At 33.7% G+C, this 26,699-nt stretch overlaps 3 protein-coding genes across 4 annotated transcripts; 2 read left to right on the top strand and 1 right to left on the bottom strand.

The window, feature by feature from the left end:
- Positions 1-735: 735 nt before the first annotated feature.
- Positions 736-3,466, top strand: LOC140810557 (uncharacterized). Of its 2 annotated transcripts, none has more exons than XM_073168395.1 (2): positions 736-983; positions 1,789-3,466. In XM_073168395.1, the coding sequence occupies exons 1-2, from the start codon at positions 960-962 to the stop codon at positions 3,223-3,225; spliced, it is 1,461 nt and encodes a 486-aa protein (XP_073024496.1). In that variant the 5' UTR covers positions 736-959; the 3' UTR covers positions 3,226-3,466. The 2 variants fall into 2 exon arrangements, with proteins under 2 accessions (XP_073024496.1, XP_073024497.1); XM_073168396.1 differs by having other exon boundaries at positions 737-983; positions 1,792-3,466.
- A 1,181-nt stretch (positions 3,467-4,647) lies between these two features.
- LOC140810556 (transcription factor PIF3-like) lies at positions 4,648-9,954 on the bottom strand. The gene is made up of 9 exons (XM_073168393.1): positions 9,570-9,954; positions 8,950-9,069; positions 7,644-8,799; positions 7,465-7,566; positions 7,312-7,377; positions 6,864-6,929; positions 6,144-6,662; positions 5,132-5,252; positions 4,648-5,030 (listed from the first exon to the last, which is right to left on the bottom strand). Exons 2-9 carry the CDS (start codon positions 9,033-9,035, stop codon positions 5,020-5,022), a joined length of 2,127 nt encoding a protein of 708 aa, XP_073024494.1. The 5' UTR covers positions 9,036-9,069; positions 9,570-9,954; the 3' UTR covers positions 4,648-5,019.
- A 3,762-nt stretch (positions 9,955-13,716) lies between these two features.
- On the top strand, positions 13,717-14,277 carry LOC140810266 (uncharacterized). Its single transcript, XM_073168140.1, has one exon. It carries the CDS (start codon positions 13,717-13,719, stop codon positions 14,275-14,277), a length of 561 nt encoding a protein of 186 aa, XP_073024241.1.
- The last annotated feature ends 12,422 nt before the right edge of the window (positions 14,278-26,699 follow it).

The raw sequence follows: 26,699 nt of genomic DNA, 5'->3' as shown, positions 1-26,699 counted from the left end.
TTACGAGATAATATAAATCTTATCATAAATAACATTAGTCTAGAAAGACAAAAAAATCTATATTTTTATGCACGATATTATTAAAAAAAAAAGGTAATCAAAGAATAAATTATGTCCGGTATGCCAAGACATTTTTCCTTTTGCAACGTAAATTGAACTTCAAAGCGAAGTAGTGAAAATAATCTAGTATATGCTTGTAATGTGCTGATTCAGATTTTATCAACTTAAGAAATGAGAAGAAAAAAAAAATATGTTTTTGGCACTAAGCAACGTGTATCTCAATTAATTAATTAAAACGAAGGAATCTGCAATCAATTAAATCTGGGTTCTTCATGAACCAACAAAATCAGACAATTAACACCTCTGGTCCCCATAATAAAGCTTGTCACTTTTCCATTGACAGCACCATCCAAAAATTCCTACATTTTCATGACTTCAAATTAAAATAATGGGCTCTCGTAAATTTAGATCACAAGACTTTAAATTATTATGCCGTATACTTGTATGTATCGCCTTTAAATGTTTCTGTTTGACAGATTGTTATATATATATATATATATATATATATATATATATATATAGCACAGAGTTGGAGGATTTCGTTGTTTCCGTATTTTCTACGTATCTTATGTGAAATATTTAGGAAAATTTAAAAAAATGGGACCCCATCTCTCTTCGGGTGGTGACAGATCATCGATCATTTGCATATTATCTATATTTCCCACAATGCGTGTCTCCTTTATTCAGGGGTGTGGCTCTACTTTCTTTAACCAGTGTGTTGTACACTTTGCTGCTTTTAATTATTTAATCTTTTTCTGTGGTTGTTGCCAACCATATCATTCTCTTCTTTTCTTGTTCTGTACTTCGATTTCTCATTTATTCAATACATATTTAGTTGTAACAGTTTCACTTGTAAAGAACTTTGTTATAATTCAGGCTAAAAGTGAGTCATTTCACCTATGGCTGCTGCTGCTTCTGATCAGGTATGCTTTTTCTTGATTTTGTATATCTTCATGAAATTTGGAGGAGGATTTGGTGGCCGATTTCTTGTTTCTTATCATCAAGAATGTATAAATGGTTACCTGTTATGATAGTATTCCATGGCTAAATTCTTGTAAAACTTTTATCATTGGACTCACTTTTACTAGGTGATACTTGGAGTTCTGGTACAGGTGATGTGTTTTTTATGTACTCGTCTTAATTAGAGAACTGAGGAATCCCAAGAAAATTCATATAAAGTCGAGTCGGGATCATCCAAAATCCAGTTATTTTTGTCAGTTCTCAAAATATGATATCAAGGTTTCCTAATAGAAACTTCGGAAGTAGATTAAATTTTCTCACATTCAACTGGAGAGTTGTATACAGATTAATGAAAAACACTTCTTGTTTGGTACAGTGAGTAAATATCATGATACAAATGACTGGACAGCATGCATATGGTTGTCACATACCATCTTGAATAAACAATTTAAAAGGCAGCTGGAAATAAGCCTGATTAATCACCTTTTTTTGCTTTTAGATTTTTACTTTAGAACTTTCAACCTGCTTACTTTAGAAATTAAAAGGCAACTGGAAATAACCCTGATCCACCACCTTTTTTTGCTTTTAAATTTTTACTTAAGAATTTTCAACCTGTTTATTACTGTACATTATTCAAATCACTTTTTCTTTAATCCTGCTTTATTTTGCATATGCTGATGATTTTTTTCCACTATAAAACAGATGACTTCTTGTTGTTTACCCATCTTGTTGTTAGATTCTTATACAATCACATATAAATTTGTAAAGCAGGAAAGTGGGAAGGAACTGAAAAGAATTGAACCCGAAAAAGTAGAAATCATGGAACCTAAGGAACCAGAGTGTGTAGCGGCCGAATCAGGAGAGAAGACCGAGGAGAAGAAAATTGAACCTCGTGTGGCCGAAGAAGTCAAGGAGATCAAAACAGATGAAGAGCCAAATGCTGCGGAACCAGAGGCCGTAGCAGCCGCATCAACTGAATCAAGAGCGAAGATTCAAGAGAAGAGTGCTGAACCTCCTGCAGTAGCTGACGAAGCTAAGGAGATTAGAACATATGAAAAGCCAAAAGCTGAGGATGCAGCTGAACCAACAGCACAGAAGGTCGATGATAAGCAAGTCAAATCTCCTGCGATCCAAGAGGAAACTAAAACTGTGGATAGCCCAATTACAGAAGGGACAAAAGAAACTGTTCTTGAATCAGGAAAAACTAACAATTCAGAACCCAGTACTGAATGGAAATCAGAAGATAAAACAGGAACTGGGAATGCTGCAGAAAAGCAGGAATCAAGATCGGAATCGCTTGAAGAAAAGAGAGAGGAACTGCCAAGTAAAGCTGAAGAATTACCTGCCGCAGAGGTGGAAACAATCGAGCCAGATGATGTGAAAGTTTCAAAAATTTCCGAATCTACTCCTTTAGTGGAGGAGAAGCCAATCGAGCAACCTGAAGTTACTGAACTGACAGTAAAGGAACCTATAGTAGTTGACCCTGTCAAAGATGTGGAGGTTGAAACAGGGATCGATAAAGTTGAGGATTCCAAGTTGCCTATTGAAGTGGAAGGTGCAAAAGAGGAAACCATTGTGGTTGAAATTTCAGATCAAGTCGACTCAGATACTCCTGAAATCAAAGTTCTAGTAAAAGATGTTGAATACTCTCCCTCAGGTGAAGTTTTAGAGAAGACTGTTGAAACAGGAGCAGAGAAAATTGAGCCCAGAAAGAATAAAGTGGAAACCGAAGAAAAAAGTGTCGTAGCTGATAAATCATCGGCTGAGTGTGAAGGGGATACAGAAAGGACAGCTCTTTCGGAAGCTATTTCCAGGGACATAGAATTGGGCCCCCCAGAAAATGAAAAGAAAGAAGAGACAGTAGCTTCAGGTGAAACCAACACAGCTGCAGAAGTGGATGATAAGGCAGAAAAGGAAGCAACAATTACTGATAGAGAAGCGAAGCAAACCAAGTTAGAGGAAGAGAAAAAAGATGATGAAGCTGTAAAAGCTGATGCACAAGATTCAGAATGCACCAATGATTCCGAGGAAACAAAAACATCCCGAGATGTTCCTAAAGAAGATGTTCCAGTCAAAAAGCAATCAAACAATATCATCAAAATGGTGAAGCATTCACTCGGGAAGGCCAAGAAAGCAATAACTGGGAAATCCCAGAACTCAAAAGCACCTGCAGCCTCGGAAACAAAGGACGAGCTTAGCAAATAATGCATCAAAGTGAAAAGGGTTGGTTATATTATTTATTTTCCATGTGTGACTTGTGTTGATTTTGCTGTTTTGGATTGTCTGCATAAATTGTTTGTGTTACTCAGTGTCTCGCGTAATGTTGTTCAAACTAGGAAGATTTCTTTTCTCGTATATTTTACTTTATTTGGTGGTTTGTGTATTGATTCAAGAAGAAATTTTATTTATTGGCCGAGTATAAATATATTTCTGTTAGATAAGTTCATCTTAGTGTTCCTTTCATAGTTTCAGGCATGCCGCTGCATTTTTTTTTTTTTTTTTGCCGTATTACCCCAAGCAACAACTTGAATCTTTCCTTAAATCTCTAATATTAAATTTATCGTCACATTAGTCCCAATGCATATCGATATATCATGTATAGAAGGAGCAAATATGATTCTCTTCACTCCTCTCTATTACACTTTATCTTTGAATTAACTCGAAATTTTCGACAAAAACTAATCATAAACAAACTAGAAAATTTTAATTTCTATAGGACAGTAATGCTTATCCAAGATCTATCAATTAGTAACAGAATCAATAATCACCTGCCTAGAGACAATGACATTATATTATATTATGGGATGGAATATGCAAGCTGACAAATTAGGAATGTCAATGTAAACCGAAAACATGACGAAAAACAGAGAATGCCACCTTTTAAGCACGAGAACTCGCAGCAAAATTATTAGCACATACATGCTTCTGGACATAAAACAATGGCTTCTCCAGATCAAGGCAGCAATAATTGAATGGTGGGGGATAACATGCGCTATAAATTCACCAACTTTGACATCATCTAGATCTATAGAACAAAATTTAACGGTGAATAGAAGCACAACATGACAGTGAACAACAATCAGTTAGTTAGCTCAGTTAAAACCATTGGCTTTTCAGGACTTGAGTCTCTTAGGCTGAGCATATGAGCGTTCAAGATAAGAACAAGATATCATAATGATAGAGGAAACGATAAACAAGCAGCTGGTGAAGCATCTACAAGGAAGATTCACTTCACCCCCTTGACACTGGGATGCTGTGTAACAGTCGTTTAGGATCAAACCGTGAATTCCAGGAACCAAAGTTCCGGCCATGGACAAATCGACTTTATATCTCTACTACCCCCAGAGCCCAGGGGAATGCCTATCCAAAGTGCTTCCATGAAGAAGCAAAATTTTCTGTCCATTTTTCATCTTTTTGGTTTCCCCTTGACATACAATATAAGAAGTGGAAAATATTCAATGTAATTGATTAAGAAACATTATTTACATTGCCATGATTTTTATTTTTATTTTTAATAGCATACGGTTTTGTACAACATTATAAACGTGTCTAACTTCACATATCAATGTAAAAGATCTTATTAAAATACACGGGACATGTCCATACACATATTTCGGCACCTTCAAATTGAAAAAAACCTTTCACTGAAAAAATGTAAGTTACAGATTGCTTTCCAAACCAAAATTTGTGCTGCTAACCTGGCTAACTTATATTCCAACCCGTTTGCTAAATCCTACTTTCCTGAAACTTTTTGACCCACTAGTCATGTTGTTGAAAATACAATACTAAAAAGGAAAAGATTGTGAATCTCTATTACAAACAACAAAAGCCGTATACTTTGTAGCTCAGGCCCTCAACAAATTCGGAAAACAATGATCACTATCATACCTTCCACCTCGTGTGTGTTCAACAAAACTGAGACTTCAACATACATAAATAGATCCCGAGGTAAAATGCTTCTAATCTCTTCCATTCCACCAAAAGTAGTTAATTCAAACATTAATCACAGCCTGATTCAATAACAAACCATTAGTTATTATAAAGTACGCTGTAATGCGTGAACTAAGATGTACGTGCAAGCAACCAAGTAGATGCATATATTATGGCTCACCAGCTTCTTTGGTAAAGTCAATTGCTGCAACAGAGGCAGATGCCGTGAAACCAACATCAGTAGCGTGTTCATTATCTTGCCCCACTGAGGGCTTATCTAAAACTTTGGTTGTGGTTTGCAGCTGCACCAAAAAATTACAATGGTAGATGAAATAAATAAAATAAAACAAACATTGGCCAATATCAACTGAGCCCGAAGTTGAGCTTGTTAGCTATCATGGAAATGCTTTGTTCTGAGGGGCGGGGATAGGATGTATGAGAAGATGAATATGAATTATTTTATATCACAAGATGCTCTGTGATTTTTCGGTTATTCCCTTACCTTCCCCTCCAATCCACATTGAGAAAAAATAAAATTGGAAGTCTCACTGACCTTCCTATTCCCTTTCAGTCCATATAAATCTCAATGCAGATGAAAATCAACATTTTCATCTTTTTCCTATTTTTTAGTCAATCTTAAAATATCAACTACAACTCCTCTTTTAGATAACAGTTAACTCACACAAACAGAATGATCGACTGAGAGAATATGTAGGAAGAACCTAGAAATCAATTTCGCCATTTCAACTGGGAAATCGACCAAATAAGTAATTTTCTTTCAAAAAAACATCATCACATATACATGTAATTAACTTTCATAGTTCATTTGATGAGATTTTCCATCAGTTCACGTTTTGGCACTCTACAATCAATCTTAGTAAGCACTGTCGTAATTTTCTTTTGATCCCCCTCCCTAGCTCAAACAAGATTAAGAGCTCATACTTGATCTATACTGCTATTGCCCACAGTAGTACTCAAAATCCACCAGTTCTTCTTTCCAAAATGCATGGCTGAAGATGAGTTCGTCATTTTCTTTTGGTCATCAGTAGCTCAAACAAGTTTAAGTTCGCATACTTGGATCTTCACTACTATTGCCTACATTATTTCTAAGATTCCACCAGTTTTTCTTTTCGATATATATGGCTGATCGTGACATTTCTAGCCAAAACAGAGTAGAATGAAAGAACACAAACCTGATTAGATTCATGATTTCTTGAGCTGCTAGATTCAGCATTGCCGATGATTAGAGAATTACTGAGAGTCGATGGATCCCCAGAATTCAAGTTTGGAGACAGACTCTGAACTTCATTGTGCTTCGCTATCCTAGAGTTACTTAAACCCATTGCTGAATCTATTGGAGGCCGATTTAATGGAACCAGGGGTACTCTTGGGGAAGAATTGTGAAGTCCTTGACTTGGAAAACCATATACAGGAAAATTATGACCTGAAATTCTTGGGAAATTAATGGGACCTGACATAGGATGTGAAAATTGTGCTGCTTGCATGGGAGGTACAGGAAAAATAGGACATCTCGGTGATGCACCAACATTCATGTCTAGCATACTTGTTCCAAAACCCAAACCCATTCCCATTCCCATTCCCATTCCCATACCCATGGGTGAAAAGTGAGGTACATGGGCAGGATGCATGTGTTGAATTCCCGGAGGAAACATTACCGGTGGCATACACAACCCAGCTCCCATGGACATAATCTGCATTCAAAAAGAAATACACCAAAAATGTAGGCCATTTGATCAGCTTCAAATAGAAACACAACACCCTCAAATCATATCGATGAAGCTAAATTATTGTTGAGGTGATTCATTGTAGAGAAAAAGAAAGCAAGAAGGCTAAAACAAGTTTATAATTTGAAATAAACGACTACATAGGGAAGTGTAAAAACTTCACCTAACCTGTACTTGAAGTTGAAGCGTCCTTAAATATTCAATGGCTTCATCAAGCATTGAAGCTTTATCGGCCTGACAAAATTGAAAGAAACAAAGCTGAAGGAAGGCAGAAACCTTTGGCCACGGTCAGGTTGAGTTCATATGGTTTTAGAAGCACAGGACACAAAATTTGTACTGGGTTTAGATAATGATATCCATATAAAGTAAAGGGCAAATTAAACTCAATTTCAAACTCAGCCATACAGTACCCTCCTCCAACAAAACCAGTCGAGAAAACAAAGAAAAACAGATTTTGACTGGCAATAGAACTTAGAATCCAATTGGAGGGAAAATGCAAGAACATACAAAACGAGGATTCAATTTACAACTTTTATGTTTCTTAACTGATCAACTCGGTCTACAGCCTGAGAGCTACTTACAAAAAAATATTAAAGCAATCACTCGAATACATTACCTTATTGCAATTGGGTATAAGTTCTTGTAAAGCACGCATTTTTTCATTGATCCTGTCCCTTCGCCTCTGTTTTCACATCATAAATGGGTTTCACTTTACAAGCAGAAATAAAAGCAAGTCGATTCAATTAACATTTGGATTATGCTTGCTCACCCGTTCGGAAAGATTATGCACTTCTGCTGCTCGGCTTCTCTTTGACCCTGTACCTCCAGGAGAAGTTGCCTTTTTAACACCAACACATTCAGTTTGAATACCCTGTGAACATAACAGCTAGAAATGGATAAACACTAAAAAAACAGTTAAGTTGTAGCTTCTTTCACATTATCACTTACATCACTGCGGCACTCAAACTCCTCTATATCAAGAAATTTTCTCTTATAATTAGGCCTTTTTTCAGAAGAAACTGTATCAGTGCAATTGTCGGAGCCTACAGAGGACGAACCAACCACAGGCTCAACATTTTTCTCACTATCTCGGACTCCTTTCAAACTGGAATGATTATTTGGAATAATGGGATTGTCATTCTTGATGGAAGAAACTTGGCAAAATTCTTCAGTCTTTTCAGCAGGAAGGGACTCCTTAGGTGCCTCTTGCATATATGGTCTTGAATTGCCCATCACACATACAGCTGGCTGAACACGAAAGCTGATGCCCTTTTGTGAATTACTTAGAGGTTCATCAAGTGCGGATTTGACAAGATTAGGCCCACTAGAAACAGAAACATTATCCTTACTTCCCACTCTTTCCATTCCCAATGAAACCGCAGAAGGAATTCCATCATGGATTGGAGCTTTAGCTTTGACAAGGGATGCTGGTTTTGAGAAATGGGAGAAATTCAACAGATTATTATTTGGAATCTTAATATTCGGCCACTCAATCTTCGTACTTGCAGACTCATTTGCCAAATCCCTACCCTGAGCTGATTGCCCAAAGACAGCATCTGGATAGATACTACTGTTATTACTAATAACATCTGAAAATTGAGATCCTAAGGAGGAATCGGATGTCTGGCCCTGCAGAGGCGGCCATGGACTTAATGTGTGAGCTTTACAAGACAAACCCTTCGAACCAACCCCATCTCTGCGCAGATTGCTCACTGTATGATCATAACTATAACTCTTGTCCACTGATACAGCGCTATGGTGCATGGAAGACGTAACACCAGATGTTTCAGGTAAGACTTCAGGACGGTAATCATGTGGCAGGGCATCATCGAAGGGAAAATTTAACCATGGATCAATTTCATCATCCTGACTTAAATCTAGTTCCCCTGGAGGCACAATGGGTGAAATATCAATCAAGCTTGTCTCAACTTCACCAAATTTTCCAATCCTTGAAACAGTTGGATGTCCTACACCGGCATCCCGAATTCTAAGAGAATTAGACTGTAAACAATGACTTGTAAAGGTTCTTGCAGCCCTACTGGACTGACCTTGCATCATAGGCTGCCCATTCTCCCATACTAGCTCAACTAAATCACCATCGACTCTGCATAAAATTCCAACAATATCTCTTAACATTATAATAATATACTTGAAAATCCACGAACTTCACATGAAACCTACCTAAATGAATCAAGAGAAAATGGATTTAATAAACAAAAGGTCAGAAATAGAGTGAAACTAAACCTGAGCTTACCTAGAAGAGTTATCAGTAGGACTTGTTTTCAGCTGGCCAGATTCAAGCTTTCCTCTAGCCATTCTTAAAAACTCTGACAGAGGCATGGTGGACAAATAATGCAACTGGAACTCAAAACAGCTGAAAATTTAATCACATGAATGTTGTTAAATAGGAATTTTTGTTCTCAAGATCCAATGGAACCAACTCCCTTTAGTGTGAGGTAAATTACATCAATAAGTGACTTAATTTCCAAACTTACACAAGATTTCGGCTAAATTAGGATGCGTGCAAATATAGTATATAAATAGAAAATACTCACCAACAAGCACCGCTAATTTCACGTACTTATGTCATAATCAGTTCAAAAAGCTTAAAAACAAAAATCCATAGTAAGGGTTAAAAAGAACAATTTCAAGAGAAGTGAAAATAAAAAGGAAGTATAGTAGTGAGATTATAAATGCTTAAAAACTACCAAATCTTGTTTAAGATAAAAATATATATTTTTAAGCAAATCCAATCATTAGAAGAGAAACCCACTTGAGATCTCATTATTTAATCAACTCCTCAAATAATTTTATCACTTCCATCTCAACACTAAGTAAAAATAAACGAACTTCAAGAAGAAAAAAAAAATCCACCTTTTTAATCAGTTCATCACCATTAAGTTCCCAACTCCCAAAAGATATAACCCTTTGGCGGAGAAATTATCGCAAACTCGAATGATTTTTTTCTTTCTTTGATCTTTCACCGGGAGCCATGACGATATTTCTTGAATCGACCAAAGGATTTTGCTAACCCAAATGCATCCATCACTCACGTTTTCCCGGTCTGAAGCTTTAATCTTCAGCTGACCTCCACGCTTTTAGCTCCTATTTCTTGAAAATACACACAAAAATATATTAATTTAGAGACTAGTAGAAGGCGGCGAACGGCTTGCCAATTGGGAGAAGCGGAGCGAAAAGCAAAGCGTGCGCATGCAGTTTATTATATATAGCAAGATTTTGTATATAGCAAGTTTTTGAGCATAGCCCAATTGATAGAACTCATATTTCAAACAAGCTTGTGATATTTTGTGAATATATATTTCTTGAAAAAATTAAATTAAGGTGATAGTTTGGCTTTGAGCAAATCACAAACATCGGGAAAAAAATAATAATAAAGCCCCTTATATTAAATTAAAAGATATTTACAATAATGTGTTTTTAAAAATTAAGCATATCTACTTCATTTGTTAGAGGTTTCCCTGATTCTTAAACACACGAAATTTAAATTTTCATTTTTTTCATTTGTGGACGAACATCTCGAAGAACTCAAACTCCTACGTCATCCCTTTTTCTTTTTTAGAAAGCTCACACTAGAAGACTTTGATATTTACAAATAATTTGCGAACACCTAATACAGTTTGGACTTTGACAGGAACGATTAGGAGGATCATCGTTGAGCTACAATACCTCGGTTCTTGAAATATTGAACACCGATGAATTAAATAGGTTTTAGTTTTTACACCAAACGAAAAATACTAGAAATAATCCTTCGTTAAGAAACCTATTAAAAATTTTGTAAAGTATTTAAAAATATATGCAAGTTGAATGATTAAAAATATTTTGGTTGAAGCATTTTATCAAAAACTTGGTATGCAATATTTTGGTATTTGAAGAAAATATAAAATGCTTCAACAATGTATCTTTAAAACTATGAAATGATAAGTTAATACAATAAAAAATAGACACGAATTTGTTTATGGATATTCAGAAACTTCAAATGTTCTTATGTCACCTTTTCTTCCACCTTAGGAATGATTCACTAGAAAATTTTAATTTATACAACTCTTTGTAGAAACTCACTCAGCTTAGGACTTACATTACTGCCTAACTGAGCTCATAGCACTCAAGATTGCAGACAACACCTCACAATCAGCATATTTTTTAATGTCTCATATGCAAAGATAACATAAAGAAGTTTATTGTCTTTGTGCAGGACTCGCTCAACTAATCTTTGAAGAACTTTCTTGTATACGTATGAGTGATTGTGTGTGAGGAATTTATCATTTATAGTGTACATCTCAAATGTATCCTCACACAAAGAATTGTGCTCTCAACTAGCAAATTTCTTCATGCTAACTACACATGCTTTAAATCATCTTCAAAAGCTCTTGTTTGATCTTCAAGATGTTGTATTTATATGCACCAATAATGATATATACGTTAGACACAAAAATATGATCGTTTGGAAATATTATGCACTGTTTCTGAAATTGCAACGATCAAATTCACATTGCTGGACTTTTTCAGAGCTTAAATTGGTCAACCAGTCAACTCTGGTCAACTCAACTGGTCGTTCAGTTTAATTGGTCAGCAGCTGGTTCAGTTCAGTTCAGTTAGTCAGCAGCTGGTTCAGTTCAGTTGGTCAGCTGCTGGTTTATCTCAGTTCGGTTGGTCAATAGCTGGTTCAGTTCAATTTCAGCTGGTGTGCTGAAATCAGCTGGTTGTACAGAACCAGTAGTTCATCGTCATTATCAGCATCTTAAGCTTCGATTCAGACTTTGACTTATGAAAATTATTTGTACATCATCATATTTTATTTCCAACTCATATCGAATCGCTTTATTCCAATAACTGAACTGAGAGATATGACCAAAATACCGCAACTGATCATATCCAACTGATTGTTGTTTTCGTGTAGTCAGTTCGGTAATTCAGCAATCAGTTAGACCTTGATAACATCCAATTTTACCCAACTGATGTGAAATGCGACTTGTTCCAAATTGAGTTTTCTGATCATTCATATTGGCGGATTGTCATTTGAATCTTCCAGCTGAGATATATCATCAAAACACCGAAGCTCTCCAGAAATTCAGTTTGGCTAAATTCAGTTTCAGTTTGTTTCTTGTGTTTGCAACTTCACACATGAGTAAATATGTTAGAAATACAATAACAAGTTTTGTTAACATCAAAATCAAGATTGTGAACATGAAATATTCCAACAGACTTAACATTACCAAAACTGAAACTACTAGTATACTCAATTGAACGAATAAACAGTATATGTATTGTCCTCGAATACAATGAATTACAAAGAATTCCTAGCACTTAATTATCATCAATGATCAGACACAATACTTTGTAAAGTGTACCTTAGTGTATGAACGGTTTTGATTGAACTTGAAAGCATGAAACTTGGTTGTTGTAAGTGTATAACTTTTGTTCTTGTAACTTGGTAACACCTGCTCAACTGATCTGTATGTCTATTTATAGATTACGAACTGCAGTGATCATAAACTTAAAAAAATATATGTTCCAAATAATGTAATAGTTGTTGTGTCTTTTTTCCAGGTCATCATTCCTGACATCCATATAAAATGTAATGAGGTTGATTATGGTTGTGTTAGCAATGTACAAAAAAATTTATCCAAAAATCAGTTTAACCTTTAGTGTAAATTGATGTCATTGAGACTGAATGATGATAACTAATAAACTGATAAAATATTAAGATATATTTCAGTTTAGGTCTGAGGCAGTTCTGTTTAACTAGTCCAGTTCATGTAAACCAGTTTAGCTTATGGACATAATCAGTTCTATATTGTTTGGAGTTCGGTTTAGCTTATATCAGTTTTACATTAATTATTTATTAACACCAAAACATAAATTCACGATTAGGAATGTTGTCGGTAGATGTTGCCAACATCAATAAAAATATCTCACAAGTACACATCGCGTGCACTTTATTATATTTTATTATGCTACATTTTATTATTAGACATAATTAGGTCATGCATATATATAGGCTTGTGAATATATTCCGCTCAGGAGATTATAAGAGTTCAACAGGCAACATATGGTGAAAATTTCTATTTGCTAAAAAATAAAATATATATGATCTCTGATGGTTTAGTGGAGTTAAGCCGACGTAGAGTTTAAGTGTGAAAATTATTTTGGAAATCAATTACGCTGAATTATTTCTTTAATTCTGCAAGTATTTTTCCTAAAAATTCTAAAGGAATATACGCATTAAATTTGTTACTATTGGTAAGTTCTACGCTATTATTTATGAGATTCATTGTTGTCACGACTTGATATGTATGTTCCTTCGACGCATATTAATACGTACAAGTGCCAACTTATTGAGTTTTATAAACTCACGTAGCTCATGTATTACAGGATCAGGTAGTGAAGAGACGTAGGATGCTGGTTCGCCAATGGATGCTTGTGACGTGCCTTACCTCGACAAGAACCGGGACATCTTATTGTATAGCTTCCGCATATGTATTGTAGTAAATTTTATGTCAGGGTTTGAAACAAGTTCCATGTGATGGATGATGATACAAAGTATTTTTGTATATGAGAATATGTTTATAAGTGTGTATGAATAGTATTGCTTGAGTTTTTGGTGTATACAAAATATAGGGACATCATCCAAAAATTTTTATAAACCGTCAAAGTGATGCCTCTTCGACAGGGAAGACACTGCACTTCATCCACACATGGGGAACTCGGCAAGTAAGTATCTTTGTATCTCATAGTTTATGCTAAATTATGTGTCTATGTATCCTACATGTAGGTTAAGATAAGCGACGATGCCACCGAAACGTAAAGTACATGAAGGAGAGTCATCTAAGGGCAAGGCCCCAACAGTCGAAGGTGAGGGTAGTGCGCCACGACCTGTAGATGACTTCGCTCAATTACTCCAACAACAAGCAAAAGTCCATGGTGAACAAATACAGCAGCTACTGGAGATGCAACGGACTACTCATGAACATGCACAAGCACAGCCATAGTACACAGACATATGCCTGTTCAGATAGACGTATATGATCGTTTTCGACGTTTGAATCCTCCGGAATTCATGGAAAGCACCGATCCAGCAGTAGCAGGAGAATGGATTAAGTCGTTGGAGTCCATCTTCTCCTACCTTCATATGGAAGATGCAGACAAAGTAACTTGTGTCATCTTTCTTTTAACAAAACATGCAAGAATATGGTGGGAAAGTGAAAAAGTAGCATTACCGGTTGGACCATTGACATGGGGAACTTTCAAAACTGTGTTTTACAACAAATATTTCAGTAAAGACGTACGAGCCAAGAAAGCCAGTGATTTTCTGAATTTAAAGCAAGGAACCATGTCAATGACTGAATATATACAACAATTCGAAGCTGGAGTCCAATACGTACCATATATTGCACATGATGATACAAGTAAGGGCGAACACTTCATGCGGGGACTTCGCTCTGAAATTAAAAGAGATGTACGGATGTCGAAAGTTGTTACCTATGGAGAGATAGTGGAAAGGGCACTTATGGCAGAACAGGATGAGCAAGACATTGACAGAGACAGAGACAGACAACAGTGAAGGCAGCAGTACTTTCAAAGGAGCCAAGGAACAGGACAAGGCAAAAAGACCGATAGCAAAGGTACCCGACCAAAGGAACCTCGTGGCAAGGGTCCCCCTCCACGTAAAGAACAAGATACACCACCTTGTCCTAAATGTGGTAAACTTCATGTCGGGGAATGTATGCAAAGTTCCAATGTTTGTTATCGTTGAAAAAAGCCAGGGAATCTCGCCAGGAATTGTCCAGGGAGTTCTGAGAAAGTACAGGGACGCCTTTTCTCCATGACCAAAAAAGAAGTAGATGCAGATACATCGATGATCACTGGTATGTTCTTGATTTCTGGTATTACTACTATTGTTTTACTAGACTCAGGAGTCACGCATTCCTTTATTTCGGAATCGTTTGTAAGAAGACTGGGCATTACAGCAAGTACAACAGAGACACAACTCGCCATAGCCTTACCTTCCGGGCAAGAATTACAGACAGATCAGATTGTGCGAGGGTGTCCAATATATGTCCAAGGCCATCAGATGTATGCTGAATTGATAGTTTTGAAAATGACCGATTTTGATGTGATATTGGGAATGGATTGGATCTCGAAGTACAGAGTTACTATCGATTGTGGCATAAAAATGATCAAGTTTGCACCAGTAGGAGCTGAACCATTCACAGTAGCAAGTGCAGGTATATCCTTACCTCTTCGGATAATCTCTTGTATGAAGGATTGTAAATTATTACAGAAGGGGTGTCAAGGATATTTAGCGTCTGTTTTAGTTATTGATCCACCGGTTCATGAACTAAAAGATACAGATGTTGTTTGTGAATTTCCAAGAGGTATTTCATGATGATGTTACATGCTTACCCCCAGATAAAGAGGTCGAATTTGTAGTTGATGTTGTGGCAGGAACTCACCCGGTCTCAAAAGCCCCTTATCGATTAGCCCCTACAGAAATGAAAGAATTGAAAGAATAGTTATAAGAGTTACTTGATGAGGGTTTATTAGACCGAGCTTTTCACCGTGGGGTGCACCTGTTTTATTTGTGAAGAAAAAAGACATTACCCTTCGTTTTGTATTGACTATCGGGAGTTGAACAAAGTGACAATCAAAAATAAGTATTTACTCCCAAGAATTGATGATTTGTTTGATCAATTACAAGGAGCTGTCATCTTTTCGAAAATTGATTTACGGTCAGGCTATCATCAACTAAAAGTGAAATCAGATGATATCTCAAAGACTGCCTTCCGAACCAGGTACTGGCATTATGAATTTCTCGTAATGCCATTTGAAGTAACGAATGCACCAGCTGCTTTCATGGATTTAATGAATAGAAATTTCAAGCCATTTCTAGACAAGTTTATGATTGTGTTTATAGATGATATTCTCATCTACTCACGAACTGTAGAGGAGCATCGAGAACATTTGCAATTAGTTTTGCAAACTTTGAAGGATAAACATTTATATGCCAAATGGAAGAAATGTGAATTTGGCTTGAACAAGTAGCATTCTTGGGTCATATCATTTCAAAAGAAGTCATATCAGTGGATCCAAGCAAGATTGAAGCCGTTAATAACTGGCTACGACCTACCACTGTTACCGAGGCGTAGTTTTCTTGGGTTAGCTGGTTATTACCGTCGATTTATAGTGGGATTTTCTAAGATAGCATTGCCTTTGACTGCTTTAACTCGAAAGAATGTGAGATTTGTATGGAACGTAGCATGTGATCACATTTTCCAAGATTTAAAGGCAAAATTGACATCAACACCGGTCCTTGCGATAACAGAAGGACCAGGAGATTTTGTGGTATACAGTGATGCTTCGAAACAAGGTTTAGGAGCAGTTTTAATGCAGCACGGGAAGGTGATCGCTTATGCCTCAAGACAATTAAAGGAATATGAAAAGAATTATCCCACACATGATTTAGAACTGGCAGCTGTGGTATTTGCGTTGAAAATATGGCGCCATTATATGTATGGTGAACGGTGTGAAATATATACGGACCACAAGAGTTTGAAATATTTATTCACACAAAAAAATTGAATATGCGTCAACGACGTTGGTTGGAATTAGTGAAAGATTATGATTGTTATTAATTATCATCCAGGTAAAGCCAATGTTGTTGCAGATGCGTTAAGTCGAAAGTCCAGATCTATTGCTGCAATGCAAGTACAAGTACAAATCCTATGGGATTTACAAAATTTGAAGATTGATGTTATGCCAAAGGGAAATGCAATCCAATTATTATCTCTCATGGTTCGACCAACGCTTGCAGACCGAATCAAGGCCGAACAAAATACAGATATTGAATTACAACAACTAAGGCAGCGAAATGAAGAAAAAGGAAATTTGAACTTTGAATTGAATGGGGAAGGAATATGGACATATCGAGGGAGATTGTGTGTGCCAAAGTAAGGAACGATCGGAAATGACATTCTTATTGATGCTCATGCTACTCCATATTCGATCCATACAGGAGGCACCAAAATGTACAAAGATTTGAAACCATTATTTTGGTGGTCGGGTATGAAAAAGGACATTGCTCAATTTGTTGCACAATGTCTAACTTGTCAACAGGTTAAGACTGAACATCAAAGACCAGCAGGACTTCTGAAACCATTGCCTATTCCTGAATAGAAATGGGAACACATCACGATGGATTTCATTCTTGGTTTGCCAAGAACACAAAGAGGGTTCAATGTTATATGGGTTATTGTGGATCGACTTATGAAATCAGCTCACTTTCTTCCTATGAAGACCACATACACGATGAATCAATATGCTGAAGAACACATCAAAGAGATAGTGAGACTTCATGGCATCCCAATGTCCATTGTATCTGATAGAGATCCAAAATTTACGTCTGCATTTTGGAAGAGTTTACATCATGCTATGGAAACTCGATTGTCATTTAGTACGGCGTTCCATCCTCAAACTGATGGACAATCAGAACGAGTGAATCTAATATTGGAAGATATGTTGAGAGCATGTACTATTGATTTTCCAGGTAGTTGGGACAGTAAACTACCGTTGGCTGAATTTACATATAACAATAGCTATCAGTCAAGTATCGGAATGGCACCATATACTGCATTATATGGTAGGAAATGTCGCTCTCCGGTACATTGGGATGAAGTAGGAGAAAGAAAATTATTAGGCCCTGAGTTGGTACAACAGACAGCTGAATTGGTAACTAAAATCAGAGAAAGAATGCACACTGCCCAGAGTCGACAGAAAAGCTATGCTGATGTGCGACGTCGTCGATTGGAATTCCAAGTCGGTGACCATGTATTTGTAAAAATATCACCATTAAAAGGCATTTTACGTTTTGGTAAGAAATGAAAATTGAGTCCAAGATATATCGGTCCATTTGAAGTCTTGGAAAGAATAGGAGACAGGGTTTACCGAGTTGCTTTACCACCGAACTTATCAAACGTTCATAACGTTTTTCATGTTTCCTTGCTACGGAAATATTTGGCCAATCCTTCTCACGTTCTTCATTACGAACCATTAGAGCTTGCATCGAATCTCTCGTATGAAGAACGGCCAGTCCAAATCCTTGATAGGAAATCAAAAGTGTTATGAGGCAAGCAAATACCCTTGGTAAAATTGTTATGGCACAATCATGCAATTGAAGAAGCAACATGAGAGCGAGAAGACGAGATTCAACAGAGATATCCTGAACTATATGGTACGTCAAATTTCAAGGACGAAATTCTTTGAAGGAGGGGAGAATTGTAATGCCCGATTACTCGTACAGATGATAATAATGTGTTTATGTCGTTTATTATGTAGTTATTTAGCTCATTAGATTTCACGTGATGATTGAGGTATCAATATTGAGATTGAACATGATATTTATATTGTCCATGGTGTATTGAGAATGAATATGTGTTTAAATAGTGATGGTAAGATGTGTAGGTAGAAGTAGTGCAATGAAGTTGGTAGGAAATGAGATGAAAATATGGTAGTTCTTACGAGTTTTAACATAATCATTGGAATATTGATCCAAATTGTGTGAGGCCATAACCATTAGAAAGCTAAGATATAAGGTTACAACTTTCATGTTTTGAGTTTTGTCCAAATCATTGTGGAAGACAAGCCAAAAGCGCCCCGAAGTGGGTCGTTTGTATCGTCACTCTTACAATGACATATTTTGGGAGAATAGACATAACTTTTTACTCAGACCTCCAAATGACATGAAACCAGTTGGAATTCAAGCCAAGACATAGAGCTACAACTTTCTTGTTTACCACTTTTTCAGATTATGAACGGAAGAGTCGTTTCTGAAGCGATCTTTGAGGTGGCTGTGCGCAGAGCGGCACCCGAGCGGTAAGAAATGACCGCCCGAGCGCCAATGGTTCTGGATTTTTGGTTTCGGACAGAAAGTGCCGCGCTCGAGCGATAATTTATGACCGCACAAGCGCCGCCCTGTATTTAAGAAGATAAGTTTCGAATTTTCTAAGCATTCCAACCATTCCACAGCTTCTTCTTCACCTTAAGCTCGAGAGAAACTCCAATAAATCTCCCTCCAGAGCTTCTTTCTTCAATTCTTTCTCAATTTTGAGGTTAGAAGTTCATTCTCCATCACAAGAACATCATAGAGGTGTAAGTTTTCTTCTCTTTTAGGTGTTCTACATGTAGAGGAATGATTTTCACATAGTCTAAACAATAGTAACTGAATTATTGATACATTTGACAGTATAGGAGCGAGAAACATCGTCTCAAACAAGTATTCGTACGCTTGGACAGTAAGTTGGCATGTCCTTGAAGTAATACATGAGTAATATTATGAATTTCAGATGCTTCTCATTTTCTATTGTTATATGTACATTGTTAATATGTTTATTGATGAAAACATAGCACCATATTCCATTGTTATGTATTAAATATGAAAGGAACTCATGAATATTGAAGATGGATGCTATGTCATGAACATAAACATGGATATGAAAGGAAAATGACTGATTTTACATGATATAGATCTTGTAGACATCATGGGTGGTTTTAAGTCCACCAAACCTATTGGCCAATATATGTTCATGGGGCGTGGGGTTGCCAAAGGTTGCTCCCTGACATCCAACACAGTAGTAGCTATATAATAAAGCAAGCACAGTAGTACAGGTCAACTAATGAGGCTCAAGTACAAAAATGAACATGAATATATGATATGATATGACATAGTTTAAAGATTTATTGTTGTAACGACTTGATATGTATGTTCATTCGACGCATATTGATACGTACAAATGCCAACTTATTGAGTTTTATAAACTCACGTAGCTCATGTATTACAGGATCAGGTAGTGAAGAGACATAGGATGCATGTTCGTCAATGGATGCTTGTGACGTGCCTTACATCGACAAGAACCGGGACATCGTATTGTATAGCTTCCGCATATGTATTGTAGTAAATTTTATGTCAGGGTTTGAAACAAGTTTCATGTGATGGATGATGATACAAAGTATTTTGTATATGAGAATATGTTTATAAGTGTGTATGAATAGTATTGCTTGAGTTTTAGGTGTATACAAAATATAGGGACATCATGCCAAAATTTTTATAAACCGTCAAAGTGATGCCTCTTGTTTGGTTTGCTTCATACTATAGTTATATCATTCAAACCTTATTTTGATTATGGTAATTATGCTACGTATAGAGTAATGTTGTGACAACAAACGTACCAGATATTCAGTCTTTTACTGTCTTTTGGGTTAATTAATTCTAACATCAAAATAAAACATAACCCATTCTTATTTGGGAGTGCATATACATAATTCTCAAATCTATTTTTGAATCGCAATATTTAAAAAATAATAATAACAAATCAGTCAATCAGTAAACCGTTAATCTAACTCATCGAGTTTGTTTTCTAACTTTACTTTAAACTTTCATGAATTATTTTGCATTGTCAGAGAGGTGCTTGTTTTCTTCAGTCGTAATCGGATCTCGACTTTGGGCTGATGTATGGTTTTCGAAACTCGATTATAACTTTAAAAAAACAGTTTTAATCTAATTTGTCAATCAGAAATGGCTGAATTTCGTAATTTTTCGAATATTAATTAAGTTGCAAACGAGAAAGCTTAATTTACCATTTTATGGAGATTGTGTATGCACGCGCAGTCTGGGATGGAAGTTTCGTCAAAAAAGGTACGGTGCATTTTGTCCGTGTCGTCTGCATTTTCCTGAAATATGTCATTTAAAAATGTTATCATCTGAATTATTTATTTTATTATTATTTCATATAATACAATATTATATTTATTCATCATTCCCCACTTTTAATATATTATCCTCCGATATTCGATCCCACGGAAACACAGTATTAGATTCTATTTATATTTTTTTAAAAGAAATTAAATCATATAAACTTGGGTAAATTTGAAAAAAATACATCTGCACATCTTTCATTTATGATTCAGTACCTAGAAGATTTTTTTTACAAATCAATACCTGACAACACTGAAAATTAGTTTTACTACCTACAAAGATGGTTTTACATTTTTGCCCTTTTATTATTTAAATAAATATATAATTTTATCCACCAAATTAATTGTATGTTTTCTATCTACCAAAATATTAGTACTTATTATATGATTTCAGATACTTGATTTTTTTATTTGAATACTTCAAATGTGTAAAAAAAATACTATATTTTCGAACAATCACCATAAATTCAGTCGTTGTTGGTTTTTCATTAAAAATACATTATGATGACTTATTCATGTCATTTTATTTTTTAAAAAAATATAATTCATCAATCATCATTAAAATAAGATTAAGTACTTATTTTGACATAAAAAATATCTATTTTTAAGTTTCAGATACTTGATTTGGCTCTTTAAATACTCCAAATATCTAAGAAAATACTGGATCTTGAACGATCACCATAAATTCAGTCATTTTTTGTCTTTTCATGAAATGTGTATTTGGATGACATATTCATCTCATTTAATATTTCTTTGTAAAAAAATTCAAATTTCCAACTAGGCATGTAAATTTTAAAGTACTTATTTTTACTTGAGAAATACTTATTTTCAGTTTGCAAATAAGTATTTCGTAAATGAGATACTCACAATATGTATTAAAATACTGGATATTCGAATAGACAACGTAAATTCATCAAGTATTGGTATTTCAATGAAAAATGCATTTGGATGACATATTAATCTCATTTAATATTTTTTTGTTAAAAAATCAAAATCTCAAATAAGTATGCAAATTTTAAAGTACTTAGTTTTACTTGAGAAGTACCTAATTTGAGTTTGCAAATACTTGATAAAAAATATTCCCCAATAACTATGAAAATTTTAAAGTACTTACTTTTACCTGAGAAATATCTAATTTGAGCTTGCAAATACTTGATTTCGTAAATGAGATACTCATAATATTTATTAAAATACTGGATATTCGAATATGCAATGTTTCCACGGATCTCATCATCAAAAGCCACTCAATATTGACTTCAAATTATATATTTTGACATCATCAAATAATTGAATTTGAGTATTTAAATAGTAAAATCAAGTATTTGTAGATTCGTATTTGGTATTATTTGTATTAATTTAGGTATCATATTTTTACTTCACTAATGTCATCATCAAAGACCACTCAATATTAACTTCAAACTATATAATTTGACATCCTCAAATAGTTGGATATAAGAATTTAGGGAGTAAAATCAAGTATTTACGAACTTTTACTCCCTCGCATTAGATACTCTTTGTACCAATTTAGCTATCATATTTTCACTTCACCAAATTAGATACTCTTCGTATCAATGCATTTTGATACAACGGAATTCAAAACCGCTAACATCCGCCGCAGGGTAAACCACCGCCTCTCATGCCCCCCGACTGATTAGAATATTATTCTATTCGATAGTAAATCTTAAATATTTTAAGATAATCAAATTTTATGTCATCCTAAGGTGCTGCTAAATGGATGGATCTGTCTTGTATCCTCGATTAATGCAACCTCAGATGCTATGTTTCAATTTTCGATTCAAATACAGATTAAACTAATGATATTAAGCATAACAGATACCGGATCACCAGCTAAGGCCCCTAAATGATCGCTCAGTGATAATGGTGTTTTTCGTAGCAGTCCAAGGGGGTGGTTTACTTTTGGGCATGCTTCGTTTGCTTTGCTCTTCTTCCATAGAAAGATCAATACTTGGTGATCTTACGTTGTCTATTCGAATATCCAGTATTTTAATATATATTGTGAGTATCTTATTCAAGATATAAAGTAATTGCAAACTCAAATTAGACACTTATAAAATAAAATTAAGTATTTTAAAATTTCAATACTTAGTTGAAAATTTGTTTTTTTTTTGTTTTTACAAAAAAAAAATTTAAATGAGATGAATATGTCATCCAAATGCATCTTCTAATAAACGATAAACACTTTGTGAACTTACGTTCCATATTGGAATATCCAGTATTCTATTACATATTATGAGTATATCATATACTAAATCAAATATTTTTAATCTCAAATTAGGCACTTCTCAAATAAAAATATGTACTTTAGAATTTCCATGCTTAGTTGAGAATTTGTTTTTTCTTTTACAATTTTTTTTAAATGAGATGAATATGTCATCCAAATACTTATTATATGGAAATATCAATACTTGGTGAACTTACGTTACCTATTCGAATATCCAGTATTTTAATACATATTGTGAGTATCTCATTTACGAAATCAAGTATCTGCAAACTCAAATTAGGTACTTCTCAAGTAAAAATAAGTACTTTAAAATTTTCATATTTAGTTGAAAATTTGTTTTTTTATAAAAAAAAATATTAAATGAGATGAATATGTCATCCAAATGTATATTTCATAAAAATACCAACACTTGGTGATATTACGTTGGTTGTTCGAATATCCAGTATTTTAGTACATATTTTGAGTATCTCATTTACGAAATCAAGTATTTGCTCAAACTTCTCATTTAGGGAGTAAAATTAAGTATTGGTAGACTCAAATAGATACTTTTTGTACTAATTTAGGCATCACATTTTAATTTCAAAAATGATACATCAAAAGTCACTCAATATTACTTGAAACTATATTCTTTTATATCCCAAAATAATCAAATTTGAGTATTAAAAAGATAAAATCAAGTATATGTGAAATCAAATTAGGTACTATTTGTACCAATTTAGGTAGCACGTTTTTTATTCACAAATATTATAATCAAAGAACATTCAATGTTATCTTCAAACTATATATTTTACATACTCAATCGAATTTGAGTATTTAAAAGGTAAAATCAAGTATTTTTGGACTTGAATTATGTATTATTTGTATTAATTTAAGTATCACATTTTTATTTCACGAATATCATCATCGGTGTCAATTAATATTAACTTCAAATTATATTTAGGCATCCTCAAATTATTGTAAATGAGTATTTACGGGGTAAAATCATGTATTTATATACTCTAATTAGATACTCTTTGTACCAATTTAAGTATCACATTTTAACTTCACAAATGACACCATCAAAAGTCACTTAATATTATTTGAAACTTAAGTATTTTATTACACATTTGAAGTATTCAAATAGTCAAATCAAATATTTGGAACCCCAAAATAAGTATTTTATCGATCAAATAAGTACTTTAATTTTCTAATTCAACAATGAGTGAGAAACTATGTTTTTTAAAAAATTAGATGACATGAATAAGTAATCTTAATGCATTTTCAATGAAAAGACCAACAATTATTGAATTTATTGTGATAGCTCGAAAATTCAGTATTTTCTTACACATTTGGATTATTCAAATAGTCAAATCAAGCATTTGAAATTCCAAAATAGGTATTTTGTAGCTCAAAATAAATACTTAATATTATTTCAAGATGAGTGATGACCTATGTTTTTTCTAAAAAAAATAAAATGACATGAATAAGTCATCCTAATGTATTTTTCATGAAAGACTAACAATGACATAATTTATGGTGAATTCTCGAAAATATTGTATTTTCTTATATATTTAGAGTATTCAAATAGCGAAATCAAGTATCTGAAACCCCATAATAGGTACTTTATATATTAAAATAAGTATTTAATTTTATTCCATGATAATTGAGAAACAAATTTTTTATAAAATTATATTTTAAATGGAGAAGATACATGTAATTTTTGTGACTAAAATAATATATTTATTTAAATAATAAAGGGTAAAAATGTAATTTTTGCTTTGTGAGGAGTTAAAACTAAAAGCATAGATTTGTCAGGTACTGATTTCTAAAAAATTATGATTAGGTACTGATTCTTAATTGAAAGATGGGCAGATGTATTTTTTTGGAATTTACCGTATAAACTTCACATATATGAGAAATGATTTCATTATACTTAACTTACAGCTAATTTATTTTAAAAGAATTAAATCCCTAAACATTTAATTTCATGAGAACATATAGAAATATATGTACATAGAGGTGGGCAAACAAATCAGTTTACTTGGTTCGAGCCTGACTCGAACCCGAGCATGCTGTGTTAGTACGGTATTTGTATAATTACTTAGGGTGTACGTTCAAAATATTGTTTGGATATAAGTTATTTTTTAAAAAAAGAAATGATGATTCGATTATTTTAAAATACTAGTGCTATTTGCCAAATGTGTATGCATAGGGAAGTCAATGGGTTCGGGTAAAATGAAATAGTTCCGTGTGGGCAGGTTTGAGCATATCAAATGGATCATTGGACAAGTCTCGGGTCCAATTTTTCAGATCCGTTTCATTCAAGATCTTATAATACCTGCTCCATATCCGACTCATATATGTGTGTATAAATATTTTAGGATTTTAGTTTTTATTAATGTCCATTTGGGGATGTCAATAATTTTTTTTGGAGAGCTAATAACTCTTTTTTATGTGATTCATTATGTTGTGAAGATTCTTTGTTTTTCATTATTAAGTGTGGTCGAAGACATGAATTAGTTTTCTATTGTGTTGTATTTAGATACTTGTTTGTTTTATATTCAGTTATATGATAAGAAAATTAATATTTTTATTTTTTTAAAAATCGAGTCTCACGAGTCTTACGGGTCTAACCGACCTCGTTTTGTATTAGGTGTGGGGTGAGTTCGAAAATATTTAACCTAGATAGGACGGGTAATTGATCAAAGTTTTTTTTATGGGATGAGTCTTGGTTTTGAGCTAGATCCAAGACCCTATATATGCCCTGTGACATCTCTATGTATGCATTCACCGAAGTAATTTTTTGTATTAAATAGTTTTTGTGTGAAAATTTAGATCTCATAACAATTTAAAATCTTTTTTTAAATTATTATTTTTAATTTAATGTTTCATGTCATGATGGCATATTTTAAAATCTAAAAATATAAATAAAGATTAAAAATATTTTTTATTATATGATAGTTATAGATAAGATACAACTTTACTAAAATAGATTTTTATGATTTTTTTATTAAATAAATGAATATTTTTTATTTGATATTAGATATATTTTTGGTTTATAAAAAAATATCATGATGCCAAATTTAATTATTATAATCAATATCACATTATAGAAATGCGTAATTTGTTTGTTGGACATGACTACTTTAAAAATTAATTTATTTAGATGGATAAAGTAAATTTTGTCATTTAAAAAATATGGTTTGAGAAAAAATTATTTATAATATAGTATAAGTGTAAGTTTAAATTATTATTATTTTCTAAAATATAAGCTAAAAATATTTTTTATTTCGATTTTCTAACTAAGAATTACTAGCTCCATTTGCAGTCATGTCCCGCTCAAAGTCTAATTGGTCCACACCACTAGTCAATTGTGACATAATTATATTTTATCTTTTTATATTTAACCATTCCGATGTCGACGAACATGAAAAATTACAAAAAAAAAAATTGATAAAAAAGGTACAAAAATCATTATCCTTTAACTAAATATGTTTATTTTCGATTCCGATCTTTTAAATTTATAATGTAACAAATAGGTTTTTTTTTTGGTGTCTCGATCTTTTTTTTCGACATGACGTTAAACATGTCAACAATACTTGGTTTTATTGCATATTTCAGAATAAGTACAAATAAAAAATGTAAAAATTTGTGTGAGACTGTTTCACGGGTCGTATTTTGTAAGACATATATCTTATTTGTGTCATCCATGAAAAAATATTACTTTTTATGCTAATAGTATTATTTTTTATTGTGAATATCGGTAGAGTTGACCCGTTTCACAGATAAAAGATTCATGAGACCGTCTCACAAGAGACCTACTCAATAAAAAAACTCTGTAAAATATCAATTTTGATCAATTAAATGACCAATAATAAAATAAGCCAAATCACATTATGATTTTGATAGTTTTCCCTCAATATGTAATTACAATGATACATCGAGAGAAAAATGGATAAGAGATATTCAGAAAAATTGTAATTTTAATTATGTATGTTGATCTGTTTAGTATTTTA

This window comes from Primulina eburnea, chromosome 13, assembly GCF_022965805.1.
Source record: "Primulina eburnea isolate SZY01 chromosome 13, ASM2296580v1, whole genome shotgun sequence".
Lineage (NCBI taxonomy): Eukaryota > Viridiplantae > Streptophyta > Magnoliopsida > Lamiales > Gesneriaceae > Primulina > Primulina eburnea.
The sequence above is the reverse complement of the archived record's forward strand: the minus strand, read 5'-3'. Positions and strand labels throughout refer to the sequence as shown.